At 41.5% G+C, this 19,478-nt stretch overlaps 1 protein-coding gene across 5 annotated transcripts in view; it reads right to left on the bottom strand.

Annotated features, from left to right (window-relative positions):
* Positions 1 to 19,478, bottom strand: part of NOL4 (nucleolar protein 4) — a 255,887-nt gene that overhangs the window by 204,872 nt on the left and 31,537 nt on the right. For all 5 annotated transcript variants that reach the window (XM_073331285.1, XM_073331283.1, XM_073331284.1 and 2 more), the window contains exon 2: positions 440 to 589. In XM_073331285.1, the coding sequence (XP_073187386.1) occupies positions 440 to 589 (150 nt within the window). The remainder of the gene's footprint in view (positions 1 to 439; positions 590 to 19,478) is intronic.

Here is a 19,478-nt window from a genome sequence, read left to right as displayed (position 1 = left end):
TTTTCTATTGGACCAACTTCTGTTGGCGAGAGAGACAAGCTTTTGAGATTAAAAAGACAAGCTCAAAAGCTTGTCACTCTCACCAACAGAAGTTGGTCCAATAAAAGATATTACCTCACAGGCCTTGTCTTTCAAATCATACTAAAACAGCCAAATTCCCTGCTTGTGCAAATGGGCAAAACTCCACTGAAGTCAATAGACTTGCTCCCATTACACCAGTAGAAAATTTGACCCTAAGCATTTTCAACCTGTATGTTTGCATATATGCACACACATGTACCCACACAGAAAGTAATGGGCTGTAATACTTCTGGCTCAACTATCAAAACCACAAAATCACCAATCCAAAGAACTCACAATCTAAAAAAAACAATAAATAGATATGCAATTGTGTTACTATATTTTAACTTACAGATGTTCTGTTTTTTTGTTTACTTACTGCTTTATAAGTTCTCTTTTGTCCAGCATGCTTTCGGATTTGTTCTCCATTAGGCCCTGTTTCCACATGCATGGAATAGATAATGTCAAAGAAATCTTCAACCACAGCTACCCGCCTTAAAGACAGCTTCTCATCTACACCTACTCCATCCTGAAAAAAAGATAAGGAGTGCAGGATGAATAGATGAATTATGATAATCATGGAACGCATCCCCCTTTAGTGAGATCTGATAAAATAAAGACCCTTGCATAGAGATCTAAAGTTACTATCCCAGAGCAATACTTAACAATTCAATATATTACAGTAACATCATTATAGAATAAATGTATGATCATAAGAATAATGAAAAAGCCTTCTTTTAAAAACAGGTCATTTGATTGAACTGCTAAATTATGTAGACAATACTTTTCATTATACATTGCTATTTTTAAAAAAATCATTTACACTTGTTTCTGCTGGCCCACAAACAGCATTTTATAAAAATATTTAATAAAAGATTGTTATTCACAGCTAACTTAGTAGATAGTAACTATTAATGCAAATGAAGTTATTGCCATAAAGAGTGCATCCCTTAGAAAACCTATTTAAAATTTCATTTTATGAAAACTCACCACACCATAGATAAAACAAAGTATTATTTTAAAACATTAAGGTGTTGCACACTGATGTCTGACTGGAAAAAGTGACAGCAAATTGTGGACACCTATAGCCTGATTTCAAAAGGTGATGGAAGCTGTGGGTGCTCAGCACTACTAAAAAGTCCGACTCATATGTCTTAGGAGTTAATCACCACAGTTCAGTTGGTGTCATCCAAATGGGAGATTTTTTTAAAAACTGTATGTGAATTTGTACTGATGAAAATACAGGCAGGGCTTGCGCAAGTTTCTCCATACAATCCTGCCAATAAGCATCAGTCCTGAGTGGCACTATTCCTGGTTTTCTAGGCTAGCAATCTCATGAGCAGGCTGGGTTTGGTGATTTGATACAAGTGTGTGTGGACTAGGATGAGACCAGCTAATTCATTTTCAGTCATGAGCCAAAACAGAATTTGAATTTAGGCCTCCAGAGGCAACAGTCCCTCCTAACCCTCGATGTGTATTTCGTGTAAAAAATGCTTTCAAAACTTAACATGTTAACATCATCATACTATTATTACTACTATGTTTAATGCTACTATGGAACAGGTTTATGTTGGCCCATTTGTAACAAAACACTTGCAATTCTGGTGCTGTTACCAAATAAAGACCAAAGATGAGAATTGACTAGACAATTGCTGCACTATCACTTCAAGCTGCAATCCATCACTAATAAATTCTTGCCAATCTATTCTTGAAAGCCTGATAGATATGAATAAATACATTCTAATGTTTGATTTGTTCTTTTTTATTCTATCCCACTTATCTTCTTATTTTATTTTCAACAAAGTTCATGAATGGACCCATCTCATGGTTTACACAAATGTTTTGCATTTCTAAAGCACTTCCCACTCAAGGACTATAAAACACTTACATTGGCCCCAATGGGTTTGTCAGTTCTACACAATGTGCTTCAAAGCTGTCCCCCCTATTATACATTTAAAATCCTGACTAGAGATTGACCCAACCCAAACCCCAGATTGGAATAACCCTAAACCTGGGGAAGTGTGCATCTGAAAGTCTGCAGCTCCTCCAGCCCATCTCTAAACAATCATTACCTTTTCACCAGCCAAAAAGCACTGTGGATTCCCTAATGCTTTCAAGCACTCTTATTAGGTGACAGTGTTATTTCATGTAGTTTTCAGAACACTAAGAAGTCTGTGGTGTTGATTAACTGGTAAGGACTTAATCTGTTTATTCTTAATGAGTATTGTTAGGAAATATCCTAGAAGGGTATTCTCTTGTAATTAAAGATAAATGCATTACGGCAATATTAATTTGTAAACAGAGTTGCTACATCACCATAGCTGACAGCATCACAAAGGTGTTCCAAGAATAAGCTGGTAGAAGAAACTGTTGTGAGAAAATGTATTTTGGTGTCTGCAGTGTGCAGTGGTCTTTTTATAAGCTGCCCACACTCTCCTTTCAGAAAAACAAGAAAGGAAAGCCTCCCCACCACTCTCAACCATGCATTATATTACTTCTTATTCAGATACCAGAGAATCAGGGCAAACTTTCAAAATCGGGGCAGTCAGTATAAATGGTATATACTGTTTAATATGAAGACAGTACAATTATTTAACATTTATAGTGTGGCAATACCTCTAGACCAGCCAGGACAGGGGCTCATTCTACTAGGTGCTGTACAAATATACACGGACAAACCTTGCTCCAAAGAGCTTGCAACCTAAAAGGCAAGTCATAACAGGTAGATAAGACAAACAAATAAGCCATCATGAAGAGTGGGAGTTGGGGTTAGTGGTAACAAAAATAATAGAATGTGAGCAGTTCTTCGCCACTCAGGAGCAGTATATCTAGCTCTTCACCTTCCTGGTCATTATCAGACTGCAGTTTCGTGTATGAATTACAGCAGAGGTGAGTTTTGATGAGTAACTTGAAGGATGATAAAGTGGCTTTAACGATTTTGACAGTTCAGTGCAAAATAGAGACCATGATCTCCCAATTCTCCAAATTCAATAAGGAAAAAGCAGAGGGGATGCTAAGGCCCAACATTTCCACCCAGAACATAACAGTTTTGAAGGGAACACCGGCTATCCCAAGGTCTTTGCTGCCCTATGCCATCCCATCATGTTTTTCTTACAATATTACAATTTGTTAAAAACATGAAAGTCCAGTTCTACTTTGAAAGCTGATTTTGGGTACATTTTTCCAAAAGTACCTAGAGGACTTAGGAGCCTAAACTCCATTTTCAAAGTGACATAGGCACTTAGGAACCTAAATCTCATTGAAAGTCAATGGGATTTAGGCTCCTAAGCCACGAAGGTGCTTTTGAAAATTTTACCCATTAAAAATTGCATTCTAGGGGTCCATGTTTATTGTCTCACCGTGATTTCCCAAGCAAATGTGCTCAGGCTACAAGTAAATAGATGTTTTCTCTAACTAACAACCCTACAAACTCAACCTTAACTCTGACAGACAACCTGGGTTTTTTCTTTCTTACATATCATCACCAGTAATAAAGGTTCTGCTGGCTAAACTAATGATTTGGAGCCACCTACGTAGCCCACATTTTCTTCAGTCAGCTCATTGGAACTTTGTGAACAATTTGGTTGATCACGCACAAGGAGAAAGAGAACCTAGCTCAATCTTCTTAACCTATGTGGGCTCTGCCAGACTGACAGAAGTACAAAAAAAAAATGTCACAAGTGGACCAGCTATGATGCTAAATGTAGATGGGGAAAGATCTATTCAGTAAAAAGGTGCCATTTTAACACAATCACTTTTCATAGCACTTTATCAAAGCCATGGAAACAAAAGTGCACATAGCTCCTAGCTTGAGAACAACAGTGCAATCTCTTTGTGACACAGCCATGCCCAGATACCCCCAGCCATGCCCTGGCAGATATATTACATCTGTGTTCGACCATCTTCTAAATATTTCACCAAAGGAGGTTGTGTGTGGTCTCTACCAAATGTTAAACAAGTAGCTGGTTGTCATGGTTATTGCGGGATGTCTGTATGGAAAACATTTGTAGTTGTGTAACATGTAGAACATTGGCTTCCAAAACGGATGGAAATGAAACTTGTCACCTGAGCCGGAGTGGGTCTCAGAACAACACCGAGAACAATTGACATCTATGGACTCAGCCCAGCTCTGTATTTATATTCTGGGACAGATGCAGACTTGAGCACTGACAAAGACAAAAGTCTGAGACTGTATTAGAGAAGGAAAGAGGGCACAAATGTTATCCATTAAGGAAGCAACAGTCTGCCAGTGGGAATGACTTGTGAAAAGTGGATCCCAGCCCTCTGTACTGGACAAGTGCTGTAAGAACTCACCATTGGGTGTGAAAATCCTTATCAGACAGGAAAGTAACCTGTTAATAAGAATAGGCTTATTAACAGGTTTGCATTTTATATTTTTCTTTTACTTGTAAGCTTATGTTTCCAAATCCTTTTACTTTCTTTTATGTGACTCTGTAACTCAAACTTTGTTAAATAAATTTCAATTTGGTATAGATACATCTAAGTGCCTGTGCTAAGGAGAGCTGTTGAACAGAGACGAAGCCAGTAAATTGGGGTGCGCTGCTTCCATGGAAGCAGTGGATCAGTGTACGCTCTGGGAAGACAGGGGGTTGGGCACGCATGTGTAACAAAGTGGAGTGTATAAATTGCTAGCCTACAGAGAGAAAGAGTGGGGTTCGTGGAGCCCAGAGCAGAGTGTTTGTGCTGCCGGTGGCAGCCCTTGGTTGGCACAGATAAAGCTCTCACAATCTCTAAGCAGGTGGTAGTGATTCACTACGGGTGCCCGCCCGTCCTCAATGAGGCAGGACAGTCCCGAAATGCGAAGTTCAAGTCCCTGGCTGAATGACTCTGGGACAGCATTTGTCCCAGATTCCCCAAGAGGCCACTCTGCGCCTGCCTGAGGCTCAGGGCAGCACCAGCCTCTTCCCACACTTTGCCATGATGCCCTGCCCCCTGCTCCTCCTCTCCCCCCGAGGTCCTGCCCCTTGGCCAAGCCAGAAGCCAGAGCGGGCAGAAGTAAGAGCCGCCCTCAGAGCCTGGGCTGCTGAGGAGCCCCGGACGCTCCACCTGCCCTAGATTTACCTCAGGTAACCCCGAAAAGTGTCACATTCTTGTTTAAATGTCTTGGGGGAAATTAGCCTAATAAAACATTCTCTTCAGGCTTGAATATGACTACCAGAACCTTTACAGTGTTTGAAAAACACTCCTATAAAACTAAACACGATGGCTCTAAATAAAAGGGAAAAAAGTAGAAGATTCATTGATCCATAAAAACTTGCATAGGTCCATAAAAAGCTCTGCTGTAAAACACCAAGAACAGTAACATCTACAAAACATGAGTAGATATCAACTGCAATCAACATAAATATTTTTATTACAAGATATAAATTACACACAAACATGGTGTTACTGTGAAAGCAGCAGAAACTATGTCTAAACTTATTCTGACCCCCCACTAGTTTATGAGAGCAGCAGAGTTAAACCAGGCAATGTACAGCTGCCCCTCTGCCGAGTGGTAGCAGAGTTTGAGGCCTTGCAGACTGGGTTTCCAGTTAGAGGAGAAATCAGCAACATGGAGTCTGGAGATGTATTCTTGGTGCAACTTGTTTTATTTATACTACATATACCAGTCCTTGAACAGAGGTAGTCACAAGTAGCGAGCAGGCAAACCCCTCTTTCAGAAATATCAGCCCAAGACTTGTACCCAGTCTCCAGGAAGTTACTCTGCATCAAAAATTGACATTTGTTAGATTAAGGCAAAGAGAAAACTCTCTTGCTGTTTGCAACAGCTCATTCAAAAAGAATAGCATCACCAAACTAACAATACAGCATTCCTTCAGAAGGCTGAACACTGCTTGAATACTAAGAAAAAGAACTTGTTAAACTATGTGTAACAGCACAACCTGGTGACACCTACTATAGTCATATGCAACTGTTTAATTAGTTTTACCATTTCCTGTACTTAATATTGTAAATATATTGTAATTATTAGTAGAAGGCAATTGTAGTGCATGTAAAGAAGGAGCATGGTACAAGGTCAGAAAAACCTTTAAAATGCTGAACATGTTGAAAACCCTGCTATATGATCTTCCATTCATCTATTCTATCAGTAAATATAAAAAAATTACTAATATATATAAGAACTGACAACCATTCAGAGGGGTCTCTTGCACCATCCTAAATTAAAAAATCTCCATCTTGCACCAGCACATCAATCTGCAGTACCAGGAACCCTAAACACTACCTTGTGAACATAGTTCAAAATATTATACACTTCGGAGAATAGATGTCGCGGGGAATTAGTAATAGTATACATAGTATTGAACATCTAAGTTATTCCTTTCTATTCAGCCCAGATATGTAAGTGATCTAATGTTATTTCCATTTGATAGCAAGCATTTAGTAGTCTAAGTGAAATAAACTGATGGTCTCCAACCAGTTCTTTATAGAAAGTATACATAGCATTAAAAGGAAAATTTACCTACTCTAATTTACAGTTTCTGCAATTCCCCACTGCTTCAGTCTGGATGGGTAATATCTCCTTCTACCAGCAGATGGAGAGAGGAAAATCAAAGACATTTACTCTGTCAGGCCCATATAAAGGGTCAATTTCATCTGAGGAATCCAGTTTCTGAAACTTCCTGAGCCATAAAATCCACACAGAATAAACTGATAAGTGAATAAATCAAACAAATTGTGAAAACCAGAGAATATAGATATAGAGAAATAAAGAGAAATCTAGTGAGATAAAATGAGCAACCTTTATTGCTAATTCACGTGCCATAGAGATAAGAGATTAAATATAAACACAAGCTTGATTACATTAAAAGTTTCATGTTTTATTGTGTTTTGTTTTAAAAGGATTTATACAAAAGCCTCAAGTGAAAGAATGTTTTCTGACTCTATATGGGGATATCTGAATGGCTATTCGGCACTGGTGAGGCCACACCTGGAGTACTGTGTCCAGTTTTGGTCCCCCCACTACAGAAGGGATGTGGACAAATCGGAGAGAGTCCAGCAGAGGGCAACGAAAATGATTAGGGGGCTGGGGCACACGACTTACGAGGAGAGGCTGAGGGAACTGGGCTTATTTAGTCTGCAGAAGAGAAGAGTGAGGGGGGATTTGATAGCAGCCTTCAACTACCTGAAGGGGGGTTCCAAAGAGGATGGAGCTAGGCTGTTCTCAGTGGTTGCAGATGACAGAACAAGAAACAATGGTCTCAAGTTGCAGTGGGGGAGGTTTAGGTTGGATATTGGGAAACACTATTCCAGTAGGAGGGTGGTGAAGCCCTGGAATGGGTTACCTAGGGAGGTGGTGGAAACTCCATCCTTAGAGGTTTTTAAGGCCCAGCTTGACAAAGCCCTGGCTGGGATAACTTAGTTGGTGTTGGTCCTGCTTTGAGCAGGGGATTGGACTAGATGACCTCCTGAGGTCTCTTCCAACCCTAATATTCTATGGTTCTATGATTCTATGACCCAGCTGGGACTAGGAGAAACCAAATCAGATTAACTAAAAGTCCCTTCCTCCTATGTCTCCTGGGCCAGTCCAAAAGAAGGGCAACTCCCAAAGCAATACTCTGACACAAGAACAATAGGGTGAATACTGAGAGCCACCTGAGATAAGTCTGAGATTTTACTTGATTTGACCCATCTCACCAGGCAGTGACCACAGACACCTGTATATGTTGGATGAGGTCATCATCTGGTGGGAATCAGTGTAACTCCGTTTAATTCTGTAGATGTGAGAGAGACTGCAGTACTGCAGAGCTCCAGGGGGGAAACATCTCCCCTTTCTCTCCATGAAAAGAATAGTATTCTGGTACAATGATCTTCAGATAGAATAGGGGAGGAGCTTTGCCTTTAGCAACATAGGCCCTACAGATACAATATCACACTTACTTCATAGTATCCTTGAAATCTTATGCAGCCTTCTTGGCTTCTATACTGAATGGCCTGATACATTGGCCTCCACAGTTCAGTTTAAGTAGATATTCAAGCTATATTTATATGTTGGGTGTGCAGAAAAGTTTTCTTTGTCATCCCTAGGAGTGGGGATGAAAGACAGAACTATCACATTGTCAGTCAAGTTGATGCAGAAAGGGGTCTTAGATAGGAAATGAGGAACCTATCCAGTCACCCCCATGTCTTGTAGAAAAACTAAATGGGGAAGGGGGAAACAGATGGTTACTTGGAATATGGTTTTGAGACTGAGGAATTTCTCTCAAACCAACCTCAGAGCCTTGAAGGGATGGAGGATGGTGTAAAGGATTCTGTGAAAGGTGGAACATTTGGGGCAGAGTCTTGGCTTGAGTTTATCCACTGCTTTTAAAGATAGATGGATAGCTCCAAACCATGTAATGATTGATTTTGTCCAACTGAGCACTAAAGCCTCCTGTTCCTACTTTTAGGGCTTGTCTTCACTACGGGGGTAAATTGACCTAAGTTACACTACTCCAGCTACGTGAATAACGTAACTGGAGTCGATGTAGCTTAGGTTGACCTACCCCGGTGTCTTCACGGCACTGAGTCGATGGGAGATGCTCTCCAGTTGACTTCCCTTACTGTTCTCGGAGAGTTGGAGTACCGGAGTTGACCAGAGAGCGCTCTGCCATCGATTTAGCGGGTCTTCACTAGACCCGCTAAATCGATCCCTGCTGCATCGATCTCCCCAGTAGTGGAGACCAGCCCTTAGATAGCTGGTGCTTGGGGCTTTACACAGACCACTCTGGAAGAAAGCCACAGAGTAGCTGTCAAGGTAACATGATCACAGCACAAGTCACAGATTAATATTTGGGGCTGACCTGCACTAGACTAAGAAAGCCCCCAGCCTCTTTAGTGAGAAGAATATTTTTTCATGTGCACAGGATATGATATTGTTTGTGGTGAATAATCTGACTGATGGGTCCACAGGGGATCTGTCGTGTATTTCAATACTTAGCTAGTGCTTAACCTGTTTAAATCTCAGGTTACACTTTCATCATTTGATGCCAGTATTTCTTATTACATGGTCTGTCTCTTTTGCTTTCTTTGTTTCTGTAGCAGAGAGAGGGAGCAAATCGTATATCTTTGTGTGCTGTCTACAGAACTATGTTGCCTTAGTGTGTTTAATACAAGATTGATAAGCCCATGAATAAAATAAATCATACATAGTAATGAGGATGGGATGATTGCAATTAAACTGAAGCTAGAATTAGAAGGCAAGAAAAGAAGCAACCTGGTTTAGAGGGGAAATGAAGGCAGCTATGTGATGGGATAGACAAACCCACACTGGTTAAGTCAGGGTTGAGGAGTTGCTCTGGACACAAGAGGCCACACCCCACCGCCCCTGCTGGGCATGCTCACAGTGGAGGCAGAGCTCAAAAGGGAGCAGCTCAGCTCAGTCTGGATGGACTGAGCAGGAGAGCAGTTGGGTGTTGCAGCCTCCTGCAGAGAACCTGGTGAGGCTCCAAACAGCTGAGACCAGGCTTTATGGTCAAGCTGCCGCAGCCCTTCAATTGTGAAAGCTGAAGACGCTGAGCTGCCACAGACAGAAGGAGACCCTTTCGAGACCCAAGCGAACTCCAAGGGGGACTACAAGACAGACCGGTGGCACCACCAGAGGAAACAAAGCCGCAGTAGGAAGTGACCCAGGGAGCAAGCATTCGCGCCTACCCCCTAGTCCGCACACTTTTAATTATTGTTTTTTGGGCCCTGAGTTGGAAGCCGGTGAAGCAGGAAGGATCTGAGTTCCTCTACCCCCGGCCACTGACTACAGCCAGTAGGCAAAGTGGCCACCAATTCTTGCCATTGGCGACATAGCCACTGACTCCAGCCACTAGGCAAAGCAGCCAATGACTCCTGCCATTGGGTGACACATCCACTGACACAGTCCAGAGTATTGCTGTGAGGCAGTATTGCTGGCCTTGGACCCAAAACCCCCTTTTGACAAGGTATAAAAAATAAAAAATAATATGGAAGAAAGGGGAAGTTGATAATGAAAATAAAACAGAAGATAGGGACTGTAGAAAATTGATAAGGGAACCAAAGGGACACCAGGAGAATTCTATGGCCAGCAGAGTTAAGGAAAGTAAGAAGGAATTTTTTAAGTATACTAGGAACAAAAAGAATCCTAATAATTGTACTGGTTGATTACTAGATGTAAATGGTAGAATTATCAATAATAATGCAGAAAAGGCATAAGTGTTCAATATATAATTCTGTTCTGCATTTGGGAAAAAAACAGATGATATGATAATACTCTTTCCATTCCATTACCATTTAAGGATGATATTAAACAGCAGCTACTAAAGTTAGACATTTTTAACTCCACAGGTATGGATAACGTACATCCAAGAGTTTTCAGAGTGTTAGCTGAGGAACTCACTGTACCATTAATTGATGGAACACTGAAGAAGTTCCAGAAGACTGGAAAAAAGCTAATATTGTGCCAATATTTAAAAAGGGTAAATGGGATGACCCAGGTGTTTATAGGCCTGTCAGTCTGACATTGATCCCAGGGAAAATAATGGAGTGGCTGATATGGGACTTAATTAATAAAGAACTAAAGAAGGGCAGTATAATTGATGCCAATCAACATGGGTTTATGGAAAATAGATCCTGTCAAACGAACTTGATCTCTTTTTTTTTAAATGAGATTACAAGTTTGGTTGATAGAGGTAATAACGTTGACATCATATTCTTAGATTTCTATAAGGCATTTGACTTGTTACCACACAACATTTTTATTAAAAAACTAGAAAGATATAAAATTAAAATGGCATACATTAAATTGATTCAAATTTGGCTAAATGAAAGGTCTGAAAATGTAATTGAAAGCAAGGAATGTTCATCAAACCAGTGTGTTTCTAGTCAGGTCCCACAGGGATCGGTTCTTGGCCCAACACTATTTAACATTTGAGACCTGGAACATTTTTGACATTAATGACCTGGGAGAAAACATAAAATCATCACTGCTAAAGTTTGCAGATGACACAAAAACTTGGAGTGAGAAATAATGAAAAGGACAGGTCACTGATACAGAGCAATCTGGATCGCTTGGTAAACTGGTACAAGCAAACAATATGCATTTTAATATAGCTAAATGTCAATGTATACACCTAGGACAGTGGTTCCGAAACTTTAACAACCTGTGAACCCCTTTCACTAAGATGTCAAGTCTCGCGAACCCCCTCCTAAAAATGAATATTTCCAGGAATTTTCTCCTTTACCTGAGTATAAATTATAAAAGCAGTGATCTTGGAAATATAAAATTTGTTTTTATGACATGCTTATTACACATTATTTATTATTAATGATCTATAATTACAGTATTTTTATTACATTATGAAAATGGCAACACTCTTCCAAGATCTCACTTTCATAGCTTATATCACTTTGAATAAGCCTGTTATAAGACAAGGCTCCTATGCTTCACCAAGGAGTATCAGATGTGAAACAGCATGAAGGTATTTAAGAAGCCAACTCAAAGCGTTTCTCCTACACAAGCATTCAGGTCTTGAGCAGTCCAGGCAAACAATGTATGTTACAACAAATCTTAAACTTATTCTTCATAATAATTTTAAAAACAATACTAGCTGCCTATTTAAAACAGCAAAAAATATCCACCTCCCTTTCCATTTCTTAGGAGGAGTCTCAAAGTTTAAATCTCCTCAGTGTAATAGTGTGATAGATATGCTTGCTTTGATCAGCTTAGCTCTTGGAAGTCCAGGGGCTGCTGGCCCCATGCTGCCCAGTGTCCCTAGGGACAGCTCTTTCCGCCATTAGGGATTTTTTTTCCTGAGAACCACCTGTAACATTTAACGAGCCCCCACTGATCTAGGAACAAAGATTGTAGGCCATACTTACATAATGGGGGACTCTATCCTGGGAAGCAGTGATTCTGAAAAAGATTTGGGGTTTGTAATGGATAATTATCTGAACATGACACTGTGGCCAAAAGGGCTGATGTGATCCTAATGCATGAACAGGTGAATCTCAAGTAGGAGCAGAGAGGTTATTTTACCTCTGGTTTTGGCACTGGTGCAACCGCTGCTGGAATACTGTGTCCAGTTCTGGTGCTCACAATTCAAGAGAGACTGGAGAGGGTTCAGAGAAGAGCAATGAAAGTAACTAAAGAAGTAGACAGCATGACTTGCTGTGATAAACTCTAAGAGCTCAATCTATTTAGTTTAACATAGAGAAGATTAAAAGGTGACTTGATTACAGTCTATAAATACCTACATGGGGAACAAATATTTAATAATGGATTCTTCCATCTAGCAGAGAAAGGTGTAACATGACAGAATAGCTGGAAGTTGAAACTAGGCAAAATCAGACTGGAAATAAAGCATTTACCAAGTGTTGTGGTGGATTTTCCATCACTGACAATTTTAAAATCAAGATTGGATGTTTTTCAAAAAAGATATGCTCTAGGAATTATTTTGGGGAAGTTCTATGGCCTGTGTTACATAGGAGATCAGATGAGAAGATCTCAATGGTCCCTTCTGGCTTTGGAATCTATGAAGCATGTGTGTATCATTTCCACTGAGATAGCAGCCTTCATGCACAGGATGGGTGGGCTTGATTCCTACACTACTACTACTCCCTGGCTCTACAGATCATGAGGATCCTTGGCTGCTCTCACAGTATGCCCCGACCTCATTCTGTAAAGGGCATATTTTTCTCATTTAATTTCTACAACTGAGAGGATTCTACAAATTTTGTGTTTTCATCATCCAAAATAGTACATTATCCCAAACTGTACTGTCTGTTATTTTCATCAATACATTCATTATTAAAATTATTCTGGAAAATAATTATTGTTAACAATTTGTTTGAATATTCTATATTTGAAATCTGAAAAGCATTGGCTAGTTTTTATTGGACACATTAGTCACAGCCTATTGTTTTTTGTTCCCTGAGAGTTAGCAACTCTTAGAATCAGGTTTCTAGTGGGAATACTCAAATTTTGATTTTGAAAGCACTTTTCTGAAAATATTTGCTAGCAGTCACTTCAAATTTGCTGTTGCTGCAAACATTTCTGCTAGAAAATTTGTCAGCTAGAAAAATAGAAATTGAAGGGAGTGTAAGACAGCCAAAATCAATCTGAACGGTTTGTTTGAGCAAATATTCATGAGCAATGTTTTGAGGCATTTGCTTCTTTTTACTGATGACATTGGAGGAATTGCCTAGCTCTGAGCAACTTTTACAATAGTTTTTCACAGCTGTGTGAATACAAAGGCCTGGTCTATACTAGGGATACTTTGGTGAGTGTAGCCATACCAGTATACGGTACCAGATGTAGAATATACCAGCACATCTGTTTTTTCCATTATAGTTTATTACAGCCCCCATAAATATAATAAGTTTTATCATCAAAAACACAGTTTTATTATTTATTAATATTTGTATTACTGTTTGGGATTTTTTTTTTTGTATAACTGTGTCTACAGTCTTTTGCCAGCATAGCTACGTCAGTCAGAGATTACACCCATAACCAGCATAGCTATGCCGGCATAAGACTGTAGTGTAGATCTGGTTTATGAAACAAAAGTCTGCATTTTTACGCACTTGTTGTTGCCAAGACTTCTGTTTCACCATGAAACATGCAGAAAGTGTGAAAAAATTGACCCCATTCAGGGTCTGCCTACCAGTGCTTTCGCACTTAGTGACAACGCTGCCTACGCCGATGGGAGAGCTCCTCCCTTTTGCATAGGTACTCCACCTGCCTGAAAGACGGTAGCTAGGTTAATGGGAGAGCTTCCCATCAGGAATTAGGTCGGTACAACTACATCATGGATGGAAGAGATTAGGCCACTCAGGCCACCCCCCTGCCAGTAAGGGATAGTTCTCTACAGCATGTCAGGTAGTAACAACTAGCAGGAACAACCAATGTAGACAAAATTTGAACCAGTGATCTAGATGCAAGGGCTCTATATCCTGCTGGCAGTCTCCTGATCTTTCCTGACTTTTCAAAGTTTTCTATAATTTTTCCAGGATTATTTTTAAGTAATTTAATTTTGGTTTTTGAGTTTTGTTACTGAGCTGTGTTGATCTATGGCCATACAATTCTCCTGGAACCCAGTTATAATATGTGGATCTTGGTGTATTCATATCACGTTATTTATTAAAAATGCTCCCTCTGGGAACATCCTTACATCTGAGGTTATGAGTATTTGGAAAATAATTCAAAAACACACATTTAATTTCACTAGCAGCACTTTGGAGTAATGAGTTCTCCTGTAAACTTCGCTTCCATGTTAGGTTACTTTTGGCATGCTGTAGTTGCATTTCATTTGTCTGAAAAAAGGTGGCATTATAGGTCTATGTTGCTTTCTGCTAGTGCATGATTACCTGTAACGTACAGCATGCTTTACAATCTAACAGGTTAGCTGTTAAATTTTGTTGAGACCAGAAAAAAATGTTAAAAGTGAAAATGTAACTGGTAGGTTTCTTATTACTTTTCAGTAACCTGGAGCAAATAAGTAATAGCAAGGTTACAGGACCAGAGAATTTAGTAATCTCTTTTGAAACCCTCCCCCCCCACACACACACACACAATTTATACATCCCTAAGCATCCTTAACAGGACTAGATGCAATTGCTTTACTACAATAACTGACTTAGGGGAAAAGAAATATCTCACTATCACTACATGTACTACAGATACAGAGAACTGGCAGTTTCAAGGTAAGGAAAAGCATTACATTAAAAGAAGATTTTCCTTATATTTGGATTTTTGATAGTCTTAAAATAAAATGTAAGTGAATTTAACGCTGTGAGAGGTATTGAATTGCCAGCACTGGTTGCTGAAGTTCTCTATGTTCAGAATATATAAAACATTACTGGCGGCAGCAGGAGCTGACCCAGACAGACTCTTTCTAGAACTGAAAGTGTACTTTGCTGTCCAAACTTAATCAGTTCTTGGCCTGCCCACTGAAGTGTCATTCAGGAAATTCTTACAACTGAAGTGATGATAATTACCACATAAAGCAACTTGAAGAGCAAAAAGTTGTTCTGTCCTGTGAAAAATAAGTTTAGAGTGTTTTGATGCTAATATTTCTACCCATTTGTGGAGACCTCCAGTATTTCTGATTTGTTTTCCTTCTGCCTCCTGGATTAGCCAGAGAGCATCCTCACTTTTTTTCTTGTTTGAAGATAATATATATGTGACAGGGTTACCATCACCCCCATACTTGTTTGAATGTTTTTCACAGTTTTTGTCACCTTCATGTTAGTGGAAGCTTGTGTTTTATGGGTAGCCTGATACTTAACCCTATATCTAGTTATATTTCTGGACATGAATAACACACTATCATAGCCTGAAAACTTATGTCAGTATAACTACATTGCTCTGCAGTGTGGAAAATCCACATCCCTGAGCCCTGGTCTACACTATGGGGTTAGGTCGAATTTAGCCTCGTTAGGTCGATTTTAAAATGAATGCATCTACACAACCAACCCCATTCCATCGACCAAAAGGGCTCTTAAAATCGACTTCTGTACTCCTCCCCGGCGAGGGGAGTAGCTCTAAAATCAACCATCCTAGGTTGATGAGATTTTCTGGTTCTGTGGATGAAGGGAAAGCAGTGGATGTATTCTTTCTTGACTTTAGCAAAGCTTTTGACACAGTCTCCCACAGTATTCTTGTCAGCAAGTTAAAGAAGTATGGGCTGGATGAATGCACTATAAGGTGGGTAGAAAGTTGGCTAGATTGTCAGGCTCAACGGGTCGTGATCAATGGCTCCATGTCTAGTTGGCAGCCGGTGTCAAGTGGAGTGCCTCAGGGGTCGGTGCTGGGGCCAGTTTTGTTCAATATCTTCATAAATGATCTGGAGGATGGTGTGGATTGCACTCTCAGCAAATTTGCGGATGATACTAAACTGGGAGGCGTGGTAGATACATTGGAGGGCAGGGATAGGATACAGAGGGACCTAGACAAATTGGAGGATTGGGCCAAAAGAAATCTGATGAGGTTCAATAAGGATAAGTGCAGGATCCTGCACTTAGGACGGAAGAACCCAATGCACAGCTACAGACTAGGGACCGAATGGCTAGGCAGCAGTTCTGCGGAAAAGGACCTAGGGGTGACAGTGGACGAGAAGCTGGATATGAGTCAGCAGTGTGCCCTTGTTGCCAAGAAGGCCAATGGCATTTTGGGATGTATAAGTAGGGGCATAGCGAGTAGATCGAGGGACGTGATCGTCCCCCTCTATTCGACATTGGTGAGGCCTCATCTGGAGTACTGTGTCCAGTTTTGGGCCCCGCACTACAAGAAGGATGTGGATAAATTGGAGAGAGTCCAGCGAAGGGCAACAAAAATGATTAGGGTCTGGAACACATGACTTATGAGGAGAGGCTGAGGGAACTGGGATTGTTTAGTCTGCAGAAGAGAAGAATGAAGGGGGATTTGATAGCTGCTTTCAACTACCTGAGAGGTGGTTCCAGAGAGGATGGTTCTAGACTATTCTCAGTGGTAGAAGAGGACAGGACAAGGAGTAATGGTCTCAAGTTGCAGTGGGGGAGGTTTAGGTTGGATATTAGGAAAAACTTTTTCACTAGGAGGGTGGTGAAACACTGGAATGCGTTACATAGGGAGGTGGTAGAATCTCCTTCCTTAGAAGTTTTTAAGGTCAGGCTTGACAAAGCCCTGGCTGGGATGATTTAATTGGGGATTGGTCCTGCTTTGAGCAGGGGTTTGGACTAGATGACCTCCTGAGGTCCCTTCCAACCCTGATATTCTATGATTCTATGAATTTGGGGTAGCGCAGACGCAATTCGACGGTATTGGCCTCCGGAAGCTACCCCAGAGTGCTTCAATGTGACCACTCTGGACAGCACTTTGAACTCTGATGCACTAGCCATGTACACAGGAAAAGCCCCGGGAACTTTTGAATTTCATTTCCTGTTTGGTCAGCATGGCGAACTCAGCAGCACAGGTGACCATGCAGTCCCCCCAGAATTGCAAACGAGCTCCAGCATGGACCAAAAGGGAGACACTGGATCTGACTGCTGTATGGGGAAAAGCATCTGTGCAGGCAGAACTCTGATCAAAAAGAAGAAATGCTTGCTATGGGAAAGGTTGGTGCTGCAGTTTGAAACAATTCCCACATGTTATGCGTAAGAAGCCTACCCTGCGTACCCTTTGCCTTACAATGGCTGCATGGAAACTGAATTCTGTTGCTCAGCCATGTGTGATGTGTCACCATACCAGCAAGCGCTCAATATAAAAGGCAAAATGCGACCTTGTACTTAAAGCACACGTGCTATCTGCTGTGAATTGCTTGATTCACTATGAAAAAGTCTCCCTTTTGTTCTCAGAAATGTATTATCTTTAATTTTACTCTCCCTGGTTAGCAATACTCAACACAGTATTAACAACAAAGGGAAGAAATGCTAGCTGAAATAGGGAAAGAACAGGTTAAAGAATATTTAGGTAAGTTAGATGTATTCAACTTGGCAGGTCTGATGAAGTTCATCATAGGGTCTAAGCCCTGGTCTACGCTACGAGTTTAGGTCAAATTTAGCAGCATTAGATCTATTAAACCTGTTGCTGAACAGAAATGTTCCCCGCTGTTAGCCACGGGGAGCAGGGAGGGTGGAGGGGCTAACCACGCGCTGGGGGGAGGCAAAATGCAACCTTGGAACGAAAGCACATGTGCTATGTATGTAATGTTAACAGTAAGGTTCACTGTGAAAGAGTGTACCCATTGTTCTACAAAATGTGTCTTTTTAAATACCACTGTCCCTTTTTTTTTCTCCACCAGCTGCATGTGTTTCAAGGATCACAGGATCTTCCCCTTCCCAGAGGTTAGTGAAGATTAGAAGGCGAAAAAAACGCACTCACGATGAAATGTTCTCTGAGCTCATGCTGTCCTCCCACACTGACAGAGCACAGACGAATGCGTGGAGGTAGACAATGTCAGAGTGCAGGAAAGCACAAAATGACCGGGAGGAGAGGTGGCGGGCTGAAGAGAGTAAGTGCCAGGCTGAAAAGAGGGCTAAAGCTGAAAGGTGGCAGCAGTGTGATGAGAGGAGGCAGGATTCAATGCTGAGGCTGCTGGAGGATCAAACTAATATGCTCCAGCGTATGGTTGAGCTTCAGGAAAGGCAGCAGGGGCACAGACCGCCGCTACAGACCCTGTGTAACCAACCACCCTCCTCGCCAAGTTCCATAGCCTCCTCACCCAAGAACGCGGTGGGGGGCCTCTGGCCACCCAGCCACTCCAACCCAGAGGATTGCCCAAGCAACAGAAGGCTGGCATTCAATAAGTTTTAAACTTTTAAACTTTTAAAGTGCTGTGTGGCCTTGTCCTTCCCTCCTCCACCACCCCTCCTGGTGCTTCTCTCCTCCACCACCACTCCTGGGCTACGTTGGTAGTTATCCCCCTATTTGTGTGATGAATTAATAAAGAATGCATGAATGTGAAGCAACAAAGACTTTATTGCCTCTGCAAGCGGTGACCGAAGGGAGGAGGGGAGGGTGGTTAGCTTACAGGGAATAAGAGTGGACCAAAGGGTGGGGGGGTTTCATCAAGGAGAAACAAACAGAACTTTCACACCGTAGCCTGGCCAGTTATGAAACTGGTTTTCAAAGCTTCTCTGATGCGCACCGTGCCCTCCTGTGCTCTTCTAACCACCCTGGTGTCTGGCTGTGCGTAACCAGCAGCCAGGCGATTTGCCTCAACCTCCCACCCCACCATAAATGTCTCCCCCTTACTTTCACAGATATTGTGGAGCGCACAGCAAGCAGTAATAACAGTGGGAATATTGGTTTAGCTGAGGTCTAACCGAGTCAGTAAACTGCGCCAGCGTGCTTTTAAACATCCAAATGCACATTCTACCACCATTCTGCACTTGCTCAGCCTGTAGTTGAACAGCTCCTGACTACAGTCCAGGTTGCCTGTCTATGGCTTCATGAGCCATGGCATTAAGGGGTAGGCTGGGTCCCCAAGGATAACTATAGGCATTTGAACATCCCCAACAGTTATTTTCTGGTCTGGGAATAAAGTCCCTTCCTGCAGCTTTTGAAACAGACCAGAATTCCTGAAGATGCAAGCGTCATGTACCTTTCCCGGCCATCCCACGTTGATGTTGGTGAAACGTCCCTGGTGATCCACCAGTGCTTGCAGCACTATTGAAAAGTACCCCTTGCGGTTTATGTACTTGCCGGCTTGGTGCTCCACTGCCAAGATAGGGATATGGGTTCCATCTATGGCCCCACCAAAGTTAGGGAATCCCACTGCATCAAAGCCATCCACTATGACCTGCACATTTCCCAGGGTCACTACCCTTGATATCAGCAGAGCTTTGATTGCGTTGGCTACTTGCATCACAGCAGCCCCCACAGTAGATTTGCCCACTCAAAATTGATTCCCGACTGACGGGTAGCTGTCTGGCGTTGCAAGCTTCCACAGGGCTATTGCCACTCGCTTCTCAAC

The sequence above is a fragment of the Lepidochelys kempii genome, chromosome 2 (assembly GCF_965140265.1).
Source record: "Lepidochelys kempii isolate rLepKem1 chromosome 2, rLepKem1.hap2, whole genome shotgun sequence".
In the NCBI taxonomy this organism is placed as follows: domain Eukaryota; kingdom Metazoa; phylum Chordata; order Testudines; family Cheloniidae; genus Lepidochelys; species Lepidochelys kempii.
This window is presented reverse-complemented; position numbering and strand designations above follow the sequence as displayed.